The sequence below is a fragment of the Phoenix dactylifera genome, chromosome 2, assembly GCF_009389715.1.
Source record: "Phoenix dactylifera cultivar Barhee BC4 chromosome 2, palm_55x_up_171113_PBpolish2nd_filt_p, whole genome shotgun sequence".
In the NCBI taxonomy this organism is placed as follows: Eukaryota; Viridiplantae; Streptophyta; class Magnoliopsida; order Arecales; family Arecaceae; genus Phoenix; species Phoenix dactylifera.
This window is the reverse complement of record NC_052393.1, coordinates 28,604,136-28,625,336: the sequence shown is the minus strand read 5'-3', so window position 1 is coordinate 28,625,336 and position 21,201 is coordinate 28,604,136. Positions and strand designations below refer to the sequence as shown.

At 42.4% G+C, this 21,201-nt stretch overlaps 2 protein-coding genes across 2 annotated transcripts; both read right to left on the bottom strand.

Moving 5' to 3' along the window:
• Positions 1-1,852: 1,852 nt before the first annotated feature.
• LOC120109962 (L-type lectin-domain containing receptor kinase SIT2-like) lies at positions 1,853-3,999 on the bottom strand. The gene has a single exon (XM_039123882.1). It carries the CDS (start codon positions 3,978-3,980, stop codon positions 1,971-1,973), a length of 2,010 nt encoding a protein of 669 aa, XP_038979810.1. The 5' UTR covers positions 3,981-3,999; the 3' UTR covers positions 1,853-1,970.
• Positions 4,000-17,814: 13,815 nt separating this feature from the next.
• LOC120109963 (L-type lectin-domain containing receptor kinase IV.2-like) lies at positions 17,815-19,923 on the bottom strand. The gene has a single exon (XM_039123883.1). The coding sequence runs from the start codon at positions 19,912-19,914 to the stop codon at positions 17,980-17,982; it is 1,935 nt and encodes a 644-aa protein (XP_038979811.1). The 5' UTR covers positions 19,915-19,923; the 3' UTR covers positions 17,815-17,979.
• Between the last annotated feature and the right edge of the window lie 1,278 nt (positions 19,924-21,201).

The window sequence follows — 21,201 nt, the reverse complement described above, 5'->3', positions numbered from 1 at the left end:
GAGGGTTGAATATGCTCATGAGTAAGTTAATTTAGGGATCTTTTTATTCATTGGTGCATAATATAGTTGAAAAAGAGAGATCAATTTCAATTATCTAATAGAATTGTCAAGGGATTCTAGAGTTGGCTTAGCTCAAATCAGATCTAGAATATAATAATTTGGTCATATAATGGTATAAATATTTCAATTACCTTGTGGTCTTATTTAGAAAGTAAGGATAAAATCTTTGCTTGGATTTTATTTAAAAATAAAAGGATTTGGAATCATTAAGGAATTTTGGAGAATATTGATTAGAGTTGCGTAATGAAAGTATGGTGAAATGTAGGCCATCGTCTGTTTTCTTGTTCTCCCTTGGTTTTTTCTAGCCATCGCCGGTTGCGGCCCACATCACAGGGTTGTTGCCCTTGCCTCCGTCGGACGCCACTGTAGGCCACCGTCCACTAGCCTTTCTGTTGCTTGGTTTGATGTGGAGAGGGAGAGGGAGTCTCCCTTGTTTTGAGGAAGGAGAAGAGAGCCCTCTCTCTCTTCTCGCTCTTATCTTTCTTCTCTCCCTTTCTCTCTCATCTCTCTACTTTTCTCTCTCTTCCTTATCTCTCTAGTTGGACCAAAGGATTGTGGAAGAGGGATTCAGGAGACTCGATGGTAGGCCCTTCGCGAACCCTAGTAGAGGGTTCTAGGTAGTTGAATTTTAATTTATGATTTTTATTTTAACATTAGATTCGGTCCTGTAAGGGAACGATCTTTTGGACAGGAGAATATCGAGCAAGGTTCTTGACACCTCGGTTCCTAAATTGAAGTGTGGACTGAGTTGAGTTTGCCACAAGTAGAAGTAAGAATTTTCAGACATTAATCACCTATATATAAGCTACTTGTGCATCAGTGATTTTGCTTTGTGTGGTAGATGATGACTGCTTATTATACATTTATTTGTTTGGTATATGTGGATCTTTACGAATGAATATACCCTATATTACTGATTCTAAGTTGTGTGGACTTTGGTACTTGCATGCACCAAGTTTTGCAAAGGAGTATGATCTTGAGTTATATTCACATAACAAGCAAGTAATTGAATTGTATATCTAAATGATGGGTTGTGGTACTTTACTTTGGATTAGCCCCATTGTTGATAACTCACCAAGGGCCAGAAACATGCTACTAGTTGATGTCCTGCCATAGGCCGAAAATATGGTACTATTGATGCCCCAACATGGGCCGAAAATATAGTAATGTTGATGCCTCACCACAGACCAGGAATATAGTTATGGTAGTCTAGAGCTAAGAACCTAAATATTATCGAATCCGATATATGCTAATTTAAGATAATTATTTGATGTGATTTATTGCATTAAAAGATGTCTCTTTGCTATGACCGTTTTATAATTATGGTATTTAGTGCCATAGAATTTATGTAAGTAAAAAATTAATTGACATTTTTTTATTATTATAAAGGTGTCGGTGTGTGGGAATTCATATTGGTCTGGAAAGAAAGCTTATGTCCATCTATTATATTTTTTTTCTAGAGTCACAAGATGCGTAGAGTCAGATGGCTTATGCATAGAGTTCAAGCATCAAAGTTATTAGTTAGTTAGCTTAATTTCTAATACTGACGAACATTTAAAAATTTTGTAATTGATCAAGTTGATTATTTTATTATAGTGGTTCTATTTAGTTAGATTATTTGATTATTAACTATTGATCTAAATTTTTGAAGTTATTAGAAATGGTTCATCTTAGGCCTTGTAGGATCTCTAGGTCCTTATTTGAGCATTCATGTGGCCCTCTTATATGGTTGATTCAGGTGATGGATTTTGGCGTGACACAAAAAGAGTAGCAAAACCAAGAAAAGAAAACGAGAAAGAAAGAGGGATCTCATATCTTTCACAACCACACTGCAGCAAAAAGCATTTATACCATTCATAACATGAAGCTCGGTATACTTTAAGCAATACTTTTACAAACATTGACCACTATCAACGGCCTGTCAAGGGAGCAGATTCCGTGGTTGATGCCGAGCAGGCTAACATGTTAAGCAGCGAACTATCTGACATGCCAATATCATCAAAGCCTTCCTTCCCTATAGCTGAAATTTCGGCTTGCCAACCATCTCCAGTCATCTCAGGAAGGGGAGCGTCGCGTTCCAGTATTCGCATCACCAGCCGCATAGGAGGCCTAGAACTGGAGTCAGGGTGTGAGCAAAGGAGGCCAAGCTTTAGCACCATCTCCATCTCTTCGGCAATATATTCATTCCCCAAGTTGGGATCCCTTACCTCCACAATAGTCCCTGCCTTCCAGCACTCCAGAACTTTATCCACCAACACTATCTCTTGTTCTGATGCTCTCGTCTCTATTGGCCTTCTTCCACAAGCCACCTCAAGCAAAAATCCACCAAAGGCAAACACATCTGTGCTTGTAGTTGCCTTGCCTGTCTTGGCGAGCTCCGGTGCAAGGTAACCCAGAGTTCCAACTACATGTGTAGTATGGGGATCGGTTCCGTGATCATATAGTCTTGCCAGGCCAAAATCACCTAGTCTTCCATTCATCTGATCATCTAGCAGGATGTTGCTGGCTTTGATATCTCTGTGAACAACCACCTTCTCCCATCCTTCGTGCAAATAATAAAGCGCGGAAGCTACACCTTTGATTATTTGAAATCTTTGTCCCCAACTGAGCATCAACTTGGGTTGGTTAAATAGGTGCTGGTCCAAACTACCATTGGGCATGAATTCATAGACTAACAAGAGCTCCCCTTTTCTCCTGCAATAACCAAGGAGCTGTACCAAGTTCCGGTGACGCAAGCGGCCGATGCTAACAATCTCTGCGATGAACTCTCTCATACCTTGTCTTGATTCGTGCGAGACCTGCTTAACTGCAACTTGGATGCCAGTGTTTGGCAGCACACCACTGTAGACCTTACCAAAACCTCCAGCTCCCAAGAGATGTTGGTCTCTGAAGCCCTTGGTGGCCAAGAATAGGTCCTTGAAGCAGAACCTCTGCGGTCCATATTCTAACTCCCAATCTTCAAACACCTCTCTGAATTTAATCCTACTATTCACAAGAAGGGTTATGCCAATTACGATTATTAACAACAAGAGTATTGCCAAGATTATTGGCAACCCAATCTTCCAAGACTCTAAGCGCGATTTAGACCCTGTGCGAGGGAGGGATGGAAGACGTGAGAGATCTAGTGCTTGGGCCCTTCCATTCAACTTAAAGCTCCAACCCAGAATGTAATGAGATGTTGTAAATGTGCCTACCGAAGAAGAAAATCCGACATACATATAGTCTGAGATCAAAGAAGAGAGATTCACATATGAAGACAAGCGTGGAACACCTGGTTTGGCTACATCAATGGGTGCTAACGTTACACTAAGCAGTCCATCCAAGTGACTGTATTCTATCCAGGCTTGTATTGGTTTGCCACTCGCAAGGCTCAGATTCTCGAACCTACCTTCATTGTCATTAGTGAAATAAGCTGCATGCGAAGAGTTAATGGACTTTGGACTGTTAGCATCAATTCCAACATGATTATTGTCGATATCGTCAACATCAGGGTTCATGTTTGTATCGAACTCGATGGCCACAATTTGGTTTGAAGAATATGAATTGCTTGAATTGAAGAGTCCCAGGAATTGACTGGGTAAGGCATAAGACAGATCTACCGATTGTGCAAGAACGAAGGCTATTCCATGGCCAAACAAGTCTTGGTACTTTGGGATGATTGCAAAGATGAAAGAAGTTGAGAAGGAGAGAGCTTTACCAGTTGTCGAGTTCTTAAAACGAAGTGGAGTCGGGAGAAAGGCGTGGCCCTTGGCTTGCTGTCTAGTGCCAGTGAGTCTTAGGAGGCCATTGGGTGCGATATCTGCAATGCCATCTAGCCGCAGTTTGGCAGCACCAAATCCATTGTAAGAAAAATCGGCATCTTTTGCTGATGCTGTTGTGAGTATGAGGATGAGAAAGAAGAACATGTTCTTTTGAAACATGGCTAGGGTATAACTTTCCTCGCCTTCTACAGAGAGATTCCTCCTCTGGTTATGATATTAATAACATAGAAGTGCCATTGGTTTCCCTTGCCTACCCACTTCATCTATCATAAATGCTTGGAAAATTGGGAGAGAATCCGCCAATACTAGAAGATTTTTTTTTTTTTTTTTGATAGATGAATGACTATTAGTCTTTGCTGGCAGTATGGTTGGCGATTGGAATTTTGGAACTCTTTTTTTTGGGTGGGAGGGAGTGAAAGATGACTTTGAAGACTCTGCTTGCAATACAGTCGGCCACATCACGAAACAAGCTATGCAGCAGCACTACATTCACCATCCCATTCCTCGTCTGACATGGTGCTGATATATTAGTCGAGCATCGTAACTTGCACCAATTCCCTCCTGCCATGCTGGATGCAAAATTTAGCAGTGGTGCAGCGTAGCATTGTTCCTGATTTAGTCATCCTTAGTGACGTCGGACCCACTGTTCTTGTATCTCTAGAAGTTTGCCGTTGATTTTAAGATAATATAGCTTGCCTTTGGGTAAGGGAACAAGCACGGCCTGAACATGCTTTGAATTTTCTCTCCTCTTTTTCTTTCTTGCAGCTGTCATCTGTCAGAGAAAATTCTCGGATGTGCGTCCATAAATGTTTGCCTCTCTTTCACGCAGCAGGGAAAACAAAACAAAAAAAACACGTCAAAAGAAAAAAAATATTTATTTTTTATATGAATCAATAGTGGGAAGCCAATTAACTTTCTTAAGTACCTGGGTTTTGACCGCAGAGAATTCTAACCATTACACCCCTCCATGGCAATACATTGAGAGTAGATGACGTTCAATATGAGACTCAGTCTCGCATTGGACTGGTCTGGCCCATTGGCCAGCCTGGACTAGAAAGAGCGGCAAATTCCTATAGCCGTCACATAAGCCCTAAATATTAATTTCTCAAATTCCTTATAAGGTGTTTCTATTATTGGCTTTGTTTACATTGATTTACTTTAATTTCTTTCATATCGCATTCAACGAGACAATTATGAAATTAATAAAGTAAAGAGAAGGGAGGCCCAACTAAACTATTAGAGAGCTCGCCGCAGGCTCAGAGGCAAGCTCACCTCGTGCTTCCATCAAACGAAGCACTCGGCTCCCACTTTGTTAACATAAGGAAGTTCTTTCAAACGGAAGGAAAAATGAGTTTTAAAGTGGGTTAAATTTGATCCTATGAGCTTGAGCTTTTTACGCTTTTCTCCTTGTTGTCCGCTCCTCCTCGTCCTTTAGAAGAAACTCATCCGACCAAGCACCAGTCCCTGGTTTCTCCCTGATGAAAGAAGTGGATTTCGAACCAGCCTTAGCGCAGGATAGAAAGAAAAAGAGTCCCTATTCTCCAAGAGCCGATTGGGGGCTTTAAAGGATTTTCGCAAAGAGATTGGAATATTCCATTCTTGTAGCAGCCACCGCTTCGGATCCTGCTCCTCTGCAATTTCTGGCCCATATTCTGGGTGTGACTTTCGTTTGGGCCATGGCGGCCAGTGCTCCTAAACGATAAATGAGAATGATTCTTATCACAATTTGAATACGACAGTTAAACGTGGCGATATTGGGACGATAGCTCTTTGGAGAAAGATAGAATCGTGTTGTCAGACGCTGATTTCAACCTAAAGGATCTAGTAGGTCGGAATAAAACATTCACACGTTGGTAGGTCAGCTCACCTCTGGACGTTCTAGCTATGGTGGCTGCTCCAGCTCGATCAATGTCCTCCTCTCCCGAGGTTAGAAATATAGAAATGTGTTCGCTCAAGAAAAGCTCGCTCGGAAAAGGGCTGGCTAGTTCTGTCATCCGAGCTCGAAAGCGTTTGTGTGGATTTGAAAGCGCTAGACAGAAAGAGAAATGCTCAGTTTCAGTCCTTAGCAGCTTTATTTTGAGCCGGAATGAGGTTCAAATCTCAAACTCGGCTCTTGAATAGAAATGGTAAGAATGACGAAAAAACTCATGATTTCATAGTTGAAAGATGCCCATCTAAGTGATCCTTGGCTTGGAGCTTAAATGCCCATTTTTTTAATAAATGGTTCAAATAATTTTATCGATATGAGTGTTCTATATCAGATAAATTACCCACTATTCATTTTGAAACCATTTCGGTACGTTAGTCCCGATAGAAAGAGTACCATGTTTTGCCTGGACTTCAAATCCGCATTTATAGGTAAGCTTTCCTTTTGCCTTTGAATGGATTTTCTGTATTGCAAAAAGAAGTAAGGTCGAGCAGCACTAGTTCCGACCGAGAAGCAGATCCTAGGGAAGCTTCGTGAAGTGCTTCCTGAGTGAGTCCATATTTCGCTTCTTTTCATGCCCGAAAGAATGAAGAAAGAAGCTGCTTTCTTTTTATACAAAAAAAAAACGTCCATCTCTATGCAAATTCTTACCTTAGCTTTTCGTCTTTGATTAGTATTAGCGAAAGCTCGCTCGACTCTGGCAGGGCGGTCAACCAAATGAAAAGGCGAACTGACTTCGGAAACTTAAACGAATCAATTCCCACTTGACCCATTCTTCTGACTGCGCTAGCATCATCGGATACGGCAACAGAGATTCTTCCAACTTCGCTCTCAGGGGCTAAAAAAGAACTTTCTTTTCTAAAGGGGAGGACCCATGTAAGAATAAAAGATCTCCTCCTCGCTTTGAGCTCCGCTTTATCTCCAGCCCAAAGGAAGACAGAAAGAAGTTAAGACAATCTGTCAATTATGTTATGGTCGGAGTCCCACTCACGGCGACCTGGTCGAATTGGGAGAAGCCGTAGGTATTATTGCGGGTCAATCAATTGGGGAACCAGGGACTCAACTAACATTAAAAACTTTTCATACCGGAGCTGGTGCGGGAGGTGAAGGAGGGAGCTAATGCGGATTGGCTTGCCCAACTCCTACAGGTCGAACATGCGCCCCATCCTCTTTGAGAGAGAGTAAAGAGAGAGCTATGTGTTCTCTTTAATATCGGATATGAAAGACAACGAAAAGAGTCCTAATTAAAGTAGTAGTCAAAAAGTGCACTTTTTCCATTTTATATATTTTCTAAATAAATTTTGATATGGGGATCCCTATCTTTATCTCTATCCACGGAGATACCTATCTATATAGAGAGAGATCTATCTATAAGATCGTTACTATTTTCTATCCGGATAGATATGTCCCTATGAGCGGCATAGCCTGTATTGTCAGTACTCCCTCAGGATCAAGATCTGGATTCGGACTTGATTGGCAGCTTTCGTGAAGAAAGAGGAGTCTTCTCGTCTCAAAGTCGAAGGAGCAATTCAAAAACGGAAATTCCTAGAATACCTGAGGCAAAAAGCTCTCATTTAAGAAATTGGAAGCAGGAATGAAGAAGGAGTCAGAGCCATAACTTGTCCCTTTCACTCATTCACAATGAAGGGTTTCATTTTTGTAATTTTCTAATCGTTCAGGAGGTAGGTGCCTAAATTAAGCTTGTTATCGGACTTAGCTTCTTTCACAACGCTCTCCACCTCCTAAAAAGAGACCTTTCTAGTGAGCCAAGAGCTAGCCTCGGGAGTCAGTATTTTCTTGAAGAAAAAAGGCTCGAAGGAGGAAGAATTTTTTTTGATCCAACCCGTAGGAATCAATAGAAAAGGCAAATCCCCTATGATACACCAGATCCGGCTCGGTTATTGATAGAGTGAATAGATCTGCCATTTCTTGAAATCTCTCTTCTGATTCAAAATCGTGGTGTAACGTGTATCCCCCTTTGTTCCGGTCATGGAATAGATGAAATAAATCAAAAAATGGATTTTTTTTTCAAGAATAGCCTCTCATCATATTGCAGCGGGTACATTGGGCATATTAGCAGGTCTATTCCATCTTAGTGTCCGTCCGCCTCAACGTCTATACAAAGGATTACGTATGGGAAATATTGAAACTGTACTTTCTAGTAGTATCGCTGCTGTTTTTTTTGCAGCTTTCGTTGTTGCTGGAACTATGTGGTATGGTTCAGCAACTACCCCAATCCCTTCGTCGTAATGCGAGCCAATTTCTTTCCTTTTCGCTGAAGGTTCACTTACCCTTAGCTTAAGAAGGGACGGCATGCGCATTACCCACATTAGAGAAGTAAAAGATTTCTAATGGAAATCTTCTTCTTCGTTAAGTCTAGGAAGAAACTGGAGTCTTAGGGCTACTAGGAACCCTAGAACTTCTTTATAAAAAAAAAGCCCTCCTCTCCTCCTCTCTGTGACCCTCCACCACGAGCGCTATGCCTCATCCTCTCTCTTTTCTTTCTTTTTCTCGCATTCAAATTCACTGATTCATAGCACAGCGCCCACCGGATCAAGGCCAAAGAAGCTCGTCAAAGCCAAGGTATGGCCACAACCATTCTTCTCTTCGTTTTCCCATTCTTTCTAGCTGCCAATCGAGAAAATATCTCCTATTTGGCCTGAATTTTTTTCATTTTTTTTGACCATCTCTTTCACCAATGTTCATCGTAGAGGGCCTCAACCTCTCCCCTACATCGGCCCCTAGCTGAAGTCAGAGCCCTACCCACCGGTGAGCGAGTTGCGACCCGAAAAAGATCGGGCAAAGGGCCACATATTTGGCCCTATTTTTGGCTAATTTTTGTGCCCTCATCGGCCAGTTGCTGTCATCGACCGGTTACCTCTAACAGCTGCTCTCGGTTGCCCACTTGTCACGCCCCGAGCTCGGAGCGCGGCAGACGCCGCACGTCTACACGGCGGGCCACACAGGCGTGCAAGGCAACAGATGACATCGAAGCAAATACAGATGCTTAAAAAATGACATAATTATTTAAATTATGATCAAAAGCAGTCTCACAAAATTTCAAAATAATATTTGCTAACATCATTCAAATGTCCAAGATAATCTAAAATGCTAATAACTGAGAAATAATTAAAAAGTCTAGCGCACTCCCCAATCCCGTGCGATCAAGTCTCAGGATCTGAAAAAAAATAAAAAAATTGCATAATGAGCTACACTAGCCCAGTAAGCAACAAAATACCCCAGAGTAGGGTCAAAGCATATCAGATCAAATACAAAACAATGACTGGAAATAAATCACAAATAATATCGTTTTGCTCTTTTCAAAACTTATTATCATTTTTACCAAAAACTCTGATATCATAATCTCAACATAATAGGCTACGGCTACATAACCCGGTGGCATGGGTTGCATAAAGTGCCAAAAACTACTATTGTTAGTCACCGGTGGCAACGATGTCCAAAAACCACTATTCTAATCACTGGTGGCGCGGTATCGAAATCGGTTCCTAACAGATTACAAGTCGACAGATCCAACGTATAATCCCCATTGGTGGGGCCAGAACAGAACAGGTCATAGCCATGCTGAGAATGCATATATACAAAAATATATTTCATAAACTATCAAGTCATATTTCACGGATTTCAGAGCATATAACATGATTTTCAAATAAAATTTAACATGCCTGACCATTTTACTGAATACAAAATATATGTCAAAACTTAATCAGTTTATCAAATAATTTGAAAATCACACTTGAAGTATTAAGTTACTTACCTCTTCTTGCTTAACTCCTACTTCAGGTAGGTGGATCAGGTTCACCTGTTTACATTTAATTAATTTTCTTGTTAATTTTAGAGCTAAGAAAAATCAAAAATAATACTATTGGGTTTCGGATTTCGGATTTCGGATTTAAACTGGGCCCAAGTTGGGCCCCACATAGGGTACAACCCAAATAGGGCCCTAATATGGCTGATCTGGGCCCAAGTTGGGCCCACAATGGGTATGGTCCAATAGGGCCCAAAGTCTGTTCACGGCCCACAAATGTCCTCTCTTCTTCCCGATTCATCCAAAAACAGAGGAAGAAGGGAGCAAGGAGGAAGAAGCAGTGAGTCGGCGAGGTGGCCGGCCTGGGTGGCGGAGGCTGACGCCCGGTCGACGGCCAGCCGACCGCAGTGGTGGCCGGCTGTCGGGGTCGAGAATAGCGGAGCATGGTCTCGGTTTGAAGCCAAAATAAAGGGAAGAAAGCATGCTATTTGGCATGGAATAAAGGCAAAAGAGGCTTACTGGTGGTCGACGGAGGCGGCGGGAGGGAGATCTTGGCCGCGACTGCTCGATCCGGCGGTCAAGCGGCGGCGGCGACGCTCGAAACCGAGGGGATGTGAATCTCCAAAACAGGGGAAGGCATATGTGTGATGGCGGTTGATCGGGCGGCACGCTGGCCACTTGAGAAGCAAGAGGAGAGGGAGGAGAAGAAGAAGGGAGAGGAAGAGGAGGAGACAGAGGAGAGGGAGGAGGGCTCGGAGGTGGTCTTAGGAGGAAGGAACAAAGGGGATTTTGTAGCCCCATTGTAACAGCTCTTCGTCGCGTGAATCGCGGCGGCCAAGCGAAATCCACGGCCGTGATTGGCCGCGGATTGGCTGGAGGGGCGGTGCCGCGGGATGCCCGCGGCGCCTTTGCCCCGGTGGCACCCGAAGGAACTGGAGAGGATCGCAGCCACAATCCTCTGCTCTGGCTCCTTCCAAAAGAAGCATGGGGCTGAAGTCGGTTGGGGATGCTGACTTCAGCCCCGTATATCACATTCTCTCCTCCTTAAAAAAAATTTCGTCCTCGAAATTTAACATATCTTAGTTTGCAAAAAGGTCTGGATATTTTGCCTTCATCTCGTCCTCCAGTTCCCACGTACCTCGCGTTTTGAGTGATTGCTCCATTGGATCTTAACATAAGGAATCGTGCGCCTCCTCAATACTTGTTCCTTTCTATCAACCACACGTACAGGCTGGTCAGGATATGTCAAATCTTCTCTAAACTGTAAGGGAGCCACTTTTACCACATGGCTCATATCTAGAACATACTTTTTTAGCATGGAAACATGAAAAACAATGTGAACTCTAGACAGTGAAGGTGGGAGTGCCAATTTGTATGCAACAGCTCCTACTCTTTCCAGAATCTCAAAGGGGCCCACATAGCACGAACTGAGTTTTTCGTGTATTCCAAATCGCATTACCCATTTAGTAGGAGACACTTTCAAAAACACATGATCTCCAACCTGAAATTTCAATTCTCTCCTTCTATTATCTGCATAACTTTTCTGTCTGCTCTATGCTATCCGGAGATGTTCCCTGATTAATTGTTGCACAATCTCGGGGCCCATAATTTTTCTTTCACCAATATCATCCCAATAGATAGGTGATCTGCACTTTCTTCCATACAGAGCCTCATAAGGTGCCATTTGAATACTTGCCTGGTAACTATTATACGCAAACTCAACCAAAGGCAAGTGATGGTCCCAAGAACCTTTCATATCCATTACACAAGTTCTTAGCATATCTTCCAAGGTCTGAATGGTTCTTTCTGATTGGCCATCAGTCTGAGGGTGGAAAGCTATGCTGAAGCTCAGAGTGGTCCCCAAAATTTTGTGTAGACTACCCCAAAAGTGGGATACAAGCCGTGAGTCCCTATCCGAAACAATGGACATGGGTACTCCATGCATGCAACCTTACTATCTGCTCAATATAGAGCTTCGCAAACTTTTCCAATGTCATCCCCACTTTGAATGCCATAAAGTGTGCTGACCTTGTCAATCTGTCTACAATCACCCATATAGCATTATAATCTTTAGAAGTACGGGGCAACCCAGAAACAAAATCCATTGTAATGTGTTCCCACTTCCATTTAGGGATTGGAAGGGGATGCAATAACCCTGCCGGTCTCTGATGCTCTGCTTTAACCTGTTGACAAGTCAAGCACCAAGCCACAAACTATGCAATCTCTCTCTTCATGTTATTCCACCAATATATATTTTTCAAATCTTTATACATCTTAGTGCTCCCAGGATGCACTGTATATCCAGTACTATGAGCTTCTCTCATAATTTCATTCTTTAGATCAAGGTCATTTGGAACACATATTCTATCCCTGAATCTCAATGATCCATCCTCATGAAGCCTGAACTCTGATCGAGAACTTGACTCAATGTCACTTCTAAGCTTTTGCAATTGAGGGTCATCTGCTTGAGCAATCCTAATCCTCTCTATCAAGGTAGGTTGGACACGTAGGTTTGCCAAATGTGCATTAGGGTAATGCCAACATATCTCAATTTCTTCTCTCCTCAGATCTTCCAAAATTTTCCTCTGAGAGATGAGTAAAGCAACAATATTACCAGTAGATTTTCTGCTCAGAGCATCAGCTACTACATTAGCTTTTTCTGGATGGTAATGTATAGACAAATCATAATCCTTCAGTAACTCTAACCATCTTTTCTGTCTCATGTTTAACTCCTTCTGGGTAAAGAGGTATTTCAAACTTTTGTGATCAGTGTACACCTTATAAGATTCACCATATAAATAATGTCCCCAGATTTTTAATGCAAATACAACAGCGGCAAGTTCGAGATCATGAACGGGGTAGTTTTCCTCATATGACTTTAATTGTCGGGAAGCATAAGTAATCACCTTATCATTCTGCATCAACACACAACCCAATCCTTTCTTTGAGGCATCACTGTAGATGGTATAACCTTCACCACTGGTAGGAAAGATAAGGATGGGAGCCGACACCAAACATTGCTTAAGCTTCTGGAAGCTCTATTCACATTTATCTAACCACTCAAACTTAACACCTTTACGAGTTAGTTGAGTTAAAGGTGCAGCAATAGAGGAAAAATTCTCAACAAATCGTTTGTAATATCCAGCTAGGCCCAAGAAACTGCGAATCTCAGAAACACTGTTTGGCCTGCTCCAATCGACCACTACTTCAACCTTCTTTGGATCCACATAGATACCCTCTTTAGATATTACATGCCCTAGGAACATCACACTATCCATCCAGAATTCACTTTTCTTCAACTTACCATACAACTGCTCCTATCTTAGGGTTTCCAGTGCTAACCTCAAATGCTGCTCATGCTCGGCCTGACTTCCAGAATAGATCAAGATATCATCAATAAAGACCATCACAAATTTATCCAAAAAGGGTCTAAATACCATGTTCATCAGATCCATAAAAGCTGCGGAAGCATTTGTCAGCCCAAAAGGCATGAGCAAAAATTCATAATGCCGATACCGAGTACGAAAAGTAGTTTTAGACACATCTTCAGCTCTTATCTTTAACTGACGGTACCCAAAACGAAGATCAATTTTGGAGAATATCTGAGCACCCTTTAACTGATCAAATAAGTCATCAATTCTTGGTAGAGGATACTTGTTCTTTACTGTTACTTTATTTATCTCTCGATAATCAATACATAATCTCATACTACCATCCTTCTTCTTTACAAACAATACTGGAGCTCCCCAAGGTGACACACTAGGTCTGATGAAACCTTTATCGAGAAGATCTTGCAACTGCTCTTTCAATTCCTTCATTTCAGCTGGAGCCATTCTATATCGAGAAGATCTTGCAACTGCTCTTTCAATTCCTTCATTTCAGCTGGAGCCATTCTATAGGGAGTTTTAGAGATTGGTGTGGTACCAGAAATCAAATCAATTGTAAATTCAATTTCTCTATCTGGTGGCAAGCCAGGAAGGTCTTCCAGAAAGACATCAGGGTATTCATTCACTACTCGGATATCTTTCAATCCTTGATCTGATTGTCTGGTATCAACCACTGTGGCAATATACGCCATACTCCCCTTTCTGAGTAGCCGTTTAATTTGCATAGCAAAGACAACTCGAGGGGAAGTATAAGCACCACTACCTACAAAGCTGAATTCAGTGTCTCCAGGGATCTAGAAGTTTACCCATTTTTCATGGTAGTTAATAGTGGCAAAATGTGATACTAACCAGTCCATACCAAGGATTATGTCAAAGTCATGCATATCTATAATTATCAAATCAGCAAGCAAGTCTCTACCTACTATCTGAATGGGACAAGTCTTGCAGACCTGATTAACAATCATCCTACTCCTGACAAGGGTGCTAACATACAAATCATACTCTAACGACACACAAGGTAGGTCATATTTTCACACAAAAATCGATGACACAAGAAATGTGTAGCACCAGAATCAAACAGTATATAAGCATAAACAGAATAAACCGGTAGTGTACCTGACACCGCAGTGTTGGATGCCTGAGCATTCTACTGAGTCAGTGCGTAAATACGACCTTGTATACGCGGTCTCCCCCCTGTCTGTTGCTTAGGAGAAGAAGGCTGAGCCGACTGAACTGGAGCAGGAGAAGCTTGTACTTGTTGGGTTCCTGTAGCTTGGGGCCTCTGATCTGATTGTGATACTTGCCGATTGCAAGGGCACTCTGCTATCTTATGATCCTGTTGGCCACATCTGAAACATGTGCCAGATAATCGTCTACAGAGTTCTGTCTTATGGGCACCTCCACATACTTCACATTTAGACTGGTCTTGTTGAATAGTCTCTCCATAAGATCCCTGCTTTTCTGATTGTCCAGACCTATTACGAGATTTTGCTATCCTGCTAGAATTCTGTCCACTATGAGTATCATCATCTCTGCTCCTCTTCTTTTGTATTCTATCTTTTGAATCTTGTGTTTCCTTCCAGACAATTTTCATATTCTTAGCCCTGTCTACCAGATCATCATAGTTTGTTGAGTGCACTGCGGGCAAACCCCGACATAAGTGGGGCTTCAATCCTTCTTCAAATCTCCTCATCTGGAACTCTGCATCTATGACGAGGGTGGGAGCAAACCGAGCTAACCTGTCAAACTCTGCCTCATACTCATCCATGGTCATAGTTCCTTGAGACAGATTTAGAAATTCCCTCTCTAGCTCCCTAAGGCGACTTGAATGGAAATACTTGGAGTAGAAGGCTGTGCGAAACCTCTGCCAGGTAACTGGCTCATGTTCGTGTGCCAATATGCGCTCCACTGACTTCCACCAATGATGGGCCCGGTCCTGAAGCATATAAATGGTAAATCTAACCTTCTCTTCATCAATGCACTACATTGCCCTGAAGGCTTTCTTTATTTCATCTATCCAAGCTTTAGCCTCCTGAGGACTAGTAGTGCCCTTTAAAAGTCGAAGGAGCCATTCTCTTGAATTCCGCTACACTCCTTCTTTGCTCAAAAGGAGCAACATCCAGCTGGATTGGTTGTTAAGGTTGTTGCCTCTGTCGGCGTATTAACCCGATGACCTCCTCGATCAGTTCGAGCACCCAAGTTTGATTTTTGGCGACAGTTTCTGGAGTCATCGTTGATTGACCCTGGGGCCCTGAGCTTTGCGATGCCTCGCCCGCTTGGTTAGTAGGGACTCTTCCTCGAGAGCCCCCAACCATCTGATTCAGGCTACGGACACAGCGAGGCAGCATTTTGATTTAGTGAAAATATATAAATGTCATAAAATCATCCAAATAGAATAATACGAAATAGTTAGCAAAAACAAATAAATATTATCCCCTTGTTTAGTTCCTACCCATCTCTCAATCTTTCCGACGAGTCCTAGAAATCCTAAAACTTAGGCTCAAATATGACTGTTTCTCTTATGATCCCTAGTGATCTTAAACCTGAGCTCTGATACCACCAAATCTGTCACGCCCCGAGCTCGGAGCGCGGCAGATGCCGCACGCCTATACGGCGGGCCGCAAGGCGTGCAAGGCAATAGATGACATCGAAGCAAATACAGATGCTTAAAATATGACATAATTATTTAAATTATTCAAAAGCAGTCTTACAAAATTTTAAAATAACATTTGCTAACATCATTCAAATGTCCAAGGTAATCTAAAATGCTAATAACTGAGAAATAATCAAAAGTCTAGCGCACTCCCCAATCCCGTGCGATCAAGTCTCTGTATATGAAAAAAATAGAGAAAATAGCATAATGAGCTACACTAGCCCAGTAAGCAACAAAATACCCTAGAGTAGGGTCAAAGCATATCAGATAAAATACAAAACAATGGCTGGAAATAAATCACAAATAACATCGTTTTGCTCTTTTCAAAACTTATTATCATTTTTACCAAAAACTCTAATATCATAATTTCAACATAATAGGCTACGGCTACGTAACCCAGTGGCATGGGTTGCACAAAGTGCCAAAAATCACTATTGTCAGTCACCGGTGGCAACGGTGTCCAAAAACCACTATTCTAATCACCAGTGGCGCGGTGTCAAAACCGGTTCCTCACAGATTATAAGTCGACAGGTCCAATGTATAATCCCCATTGGTAGGGCCAGAACAGGTGATAGCCATGCTAAGAATGCATATATACAAAAATATATTTCATAAACTGTCGAGTCATATTTCACGGGTTTCAGAGCATATAACATGATTTTCAAATAAAATTTAACATGTGTGACCCATTTTACTGAATACAAAACATATGTCAAAACTTAATCAGTTTATCAAATAATTTGGAAATCACACTTGAAGTATTAAGTTACTTATCTCTTCTCGCTTAACTCCTACTTCAGGGCCCTAATATGGCTGATCTGGGCCCAAGTTGGGCCCACAATCGGTATGGCCCAACAGGGCCCAATGTCTGTTCATGGCCCACAAATGGCCTCTCTTCTTCCCGATTCATCCAAAACAGAGGAAGAAGGGAGCAAGGAGGAAGAAGCGGGGAGCCGGCGAGGTGGCCGGCCTGGGTGGCGGAGGCTGACGCCCGGTCGACGGCCAGCCGGCCGCAGTGGCAGCCGGCGGTCGGGGTCGAGAACAGCCGAGCATGGTCTCGGTTTGGAGCCAAAACAAAGGGAAGAAAGCATGCTATTTGGCATGGAATAAAGGCAAAAGAGGCTTATTGGTGGTCGACAGAGGTGGCGGGAGGGAGTTCTCGGCCAGGACTGCTCGATCTAGCAGTCAAGCGGCGGCGGCGGTGGCGCTCGGAACCGAGGGGATGTGAATCTCCAAAATAGGGGAAGGTGTATGTGTGATGGTGGTTGATCGGGCGGCACGCCGGCCACTTGAGAAGCAAGAGGAGAGGGAGGAGAAGAAGAAGGGAGAGGAAGAGGAGAAGACAGAGGAGAGGGAGGAGGGCTCGAAGGTGGTCTTAGGAGGAAGGAACAAAGGGGGTTTTGTAGCCCCATCGTAATGGCTCTCCGTCGTGTGAATCGCGGCGGCCGAGTAAAATCCGCGGTCGGAATTGGCCGCGGATTGGATGGAGGAGGATGCCGCGGGATGCCCACGACGCCTTTGCCCCGGTGGCACCTGAAGGAGCCGGAGAGGATCGCAATCGCGATCCTCTGCTCTGGCTCCTTCCAAAAGAAGCATGAGGCTGAAGTCGGCTGGGGATAACGACTTCAGCCCCGTATATCACACCATTGCCATTGGCCACTCTCCATCACCTGCTACCACCTCATCGGACCACCACCTAAGCAAAGATCCATGTGTCATACCCCAAACCTACAGCGCGATAGACGTCGCATGCCTGTACAGTGAACCGCATAGGCATGCAAGGCAACGGACCATATCAAAGCAATGACAAATCCTTAAAATTTATTTAGACATTAATTTATTCAAATAGATCTTACAAAGTTCCAAAAATAACATATGTCAATATAAATCAAATATTCTAACCAGTCTAACTAAAATGCTAATAATTGAAAGAATCTTAGAAAATCTAACGGACTCCCCAAGTCCCGAATGATCATCTGTCTATGCATTTGGTTTTAAAAAATAAAGAAAATAGGATGATGAGCTACACTAGCCTAGTAAGCAACATAATATCCTAGAGTGGGGTCAAAGCATTCCAGATGTTTAATTAAAACACAAAATAATGACTGAGAAATAAATCACAAATAAACAATTTTTTTTAAAAAAATATTAAGAATTTTTAGAAAAACTCTAATACCAGAATTCCAATATTAATAGGCTATGGCCACCTAACTCAGTAGCATGGGTCGCACAAAATAACAAAAACTATTATTATTAACCATCGGTGGCAACGCTGTCTAAATAGCACAATTCTAATTACCGGTGGTGCGGTATCGAAATCGATTTCTCACAATTTATAAGTTGACAAGGCCAACGAACAATCCCTATTAGCAGAGCCAAATTATACTCATGCTGAGAATACATATATATACAAAATAGATATGATATTATGATTCTTCTAATTCTTCAGCATGCTCTCGTGATGAAATAGTGATGCCCGTCCCACCCTTGGGCATTTGCGGCAGCGAAAGATCACCATCCAAGAACTGCATCACTTGGCGCATGGTTGGTCTTGCTGCAGGCACAGGATGTGAACAAAGCAATCCAATCTTTAAGATCATTTCCACTTCCCCCAGATGGTAATCACCTCCCAGTCTTGCATCTGTAACCTCTAGAATTACTCCATTCCTCCAACTCCTCCACACCCAGTCCACCAAATAAAGCTCCTGTGATTCTTGTTGAATTATTGGCCTCCTTCCACAGACAACCTCAAGTACGAAAACTCCGAAGGCGAAGACATCAGTGCTCGTAGTTGCCCTGCCTGTTTTAGTGAGCTCTGGAGCTATATAACCGAAAGTTCCCACCACACGAGTGATTTGGGGATCGCTACCATGATCATACAATGTTGATAGTCCAAAGTCTCCCAACTTTCCATTCATTTCACCGTCCAGCAAGACATTGCTTGCTTTTATGTCTCTGTGTACAACAATCTGCTCCCACTCTTCATGCAGGTAGAGCAAACCTGAAGCCACACCTCTGATAATTTTTAGTCTCTGACTCCAGCCGAGTGTCGTTGGGTTGTTTGCGTCGTAGAGGAACTTGTCAAGACTTCCATTGGGCATGAACTCATAGACCAAAAGGACTTCCCCTTTCCTACGGCTATAGCCAAGAAGCTGGACCAAATTGCGGTGACGGAGCTGACTGTTACTCGCAATCTCCCCAACAAACTCCCTCATTCCTTGCTTAGAATCATGAGAAATCCTCTTCACTGCAATTTCAGTTTTAGAGGTGGGCAGCTCGCCTTTGTAAACTCTTCCAAAACCGCCAACTCCCAAAAGATTTTTCTCGGGAAAGCCTTTGGTAGCCTTGAATAGTTCTTTATATGAGAATCTATGAGTTCTATTTTCTAGCTCCCACTCTTCAAGAACCTCAGCATATCTTGCCTTTCTTCTTATTATGTAAGCAATACTGCAGGCGGTTATAGTTATGAACACCACTACTCCTAAGGACAGCCAAATTATCAAAGATGTTAGGTTTCTTCTATGCTTTTTCAAAGGAAGTGAAGGAAGGCTGGACAGGTTGAGGGCAGCCGCTTGCCCATTCATCTTAAAGCTCCAACCCAGAACATAATGGGATGTTAGAATGGAACCCGTAGAAGAAGAGAAGCCAATATACATGGTGTCTAAAATTACCGAGGAGAGATTAATGAAAGAAGACAGCAATGGATGGCTTGGTTTGGGCACACTGATGGGGGATATTGTTACATTTAGCTTCTTCTCTGGATTGCTATAATCTACCCACACCTGCATAGGTTCCCCGCTTATAAGGCTGAGGTTCTTAAACTTGCCAATTTTCTCAGTGAAATATGATGCCGGCGCGGCGTTTCTCGACCTCAATCCATTGACATCAATTCCGACATGGTTGTTGTCAATATCTCCAATGTCCATATTTTGGATGGTGTCTAGCTCAACGGCAAGGACATGATTTGATGACTTGCCATTATTGGTAGCGTTGAAGAGACCAAGGTATTCTTTGGGCAAAGCCCCAGGGAGCCCCCTGGTTGGAGAGAGCACAAATGCAAGTCCGTGGCCACTCACATCTGGATATTCCGTGAGTACTGCAAAAACAAAGGAAGTAGAGAAAGAGTAAACATTACCATCTGAGGTGTTCTTGAAATGCAGTGGCACTTTGTGGATTGCATGTCCTTGCTGGTTCGTTGTAGTGTTGGTTAATCTCAGAAGGCCATTGGGTGTGATCTCTGCTATGCCATCAAGGTACAAGTCACTCCTTTGGAATCCATTGTATGTGAATTCATCATATTTGGTTGCTGAGATTCCTGTAAGCAGATATACCATCAAAAGTAAGGATAGTTTTCTCTCCATTTGGAGAAGGATGGGGATTTTCTTTTGAGCAATTCAGTGGTTATTGGCCGCATATCATGATGTGCAACCATGGACCTGTTCAAACTTGGCGTCCATCAAACAGCAGGAGCTAATTAATTATGGGAGGTAGACATCTCATTGAAGAGTAGCAGTCCTTGGGTAGTACATCCATCGACATCCCATTTAATGTTGAAGGATTGTTCAGGTTACCGCAGCAGCAGACAAGACTTGTTTGCACAAAGGCCACACAAGTTCTTATGGATGAAAATGCTAAACCTTCTCCTGGGTCTTTCTTTGATATTTCTGAAAGCTAAGAAACGTAAGAGATCTAAAAATATGTCATGATACTTATTTTCCCAAAGAAGAGACCTCAGTTCATACACTGGAATCAGATTTTTGTTTTTGAATTTTAAATGCAAGGCTGATATTGTACCACTTGCTAACTTCTCCACTATAGAAGAACTTTATTTTTACTTTTCCTTTTTGAACTAGGATGGATAGAACCCTGGGTCGACATCAGGGTGAGGTTGGGATCAAACCTTGGTCTCTTGTGTCAATGTGGCAAGAGTCTTTACAAGTTCCAACCTATAAGAAGCTTTAACTCGTATCAGGTTTTTAATCGGACTATCTTTCAAAGATTACCATTCATTTTTGTCATGTAACAATGGAAAAATGCAAACTTTCACATGCCAGTCTCTCTTGGCCCGCCGCAGGAATGTCACTTTAAAACACTCTGACAAAATGGGCGATCATTACATTCATTTACTCCATAATTCATGAAAATGAGTGTGATAAGATCTTCATTTATTCCTTATATATAGTTCATTTCGATGAATGCTGCCGCAAGTAATTTAGCATGTAACTATTTTTCAGGCAATTGCTAAAGATCTTGTGGTAAGAGCTGGACTGTCCAAGGCCCTAAATGATAAGAGTCTGTTACCTGTTCTATAGGTAAGTGCGTATTGTTAATCCTTGGAACTAGATTCCTTGAAAATGAACCGAAGAATATGACCATTCAATGTGATTTAGGCAGAATAAGGAGAACTATCATTTTACTCCCTTTTTTCTCTCATCTAGCAGGCTACCCTCAAAAAATTTTTCTTCTATTGCCGATCTTTGGAATCTATGTAATATAACTTCGATTTTTTAAAATTTTTCAGAAGACGCTAATCTTTTCATGAAGACTTGGAATGGAAAAGACTTATGGTAACTGTAAACCTAATTCAGCTGATAGATATCCATGACAAACCATTTGGGAAGATGGAGAGCTCAACCCCAGGTGCTAAA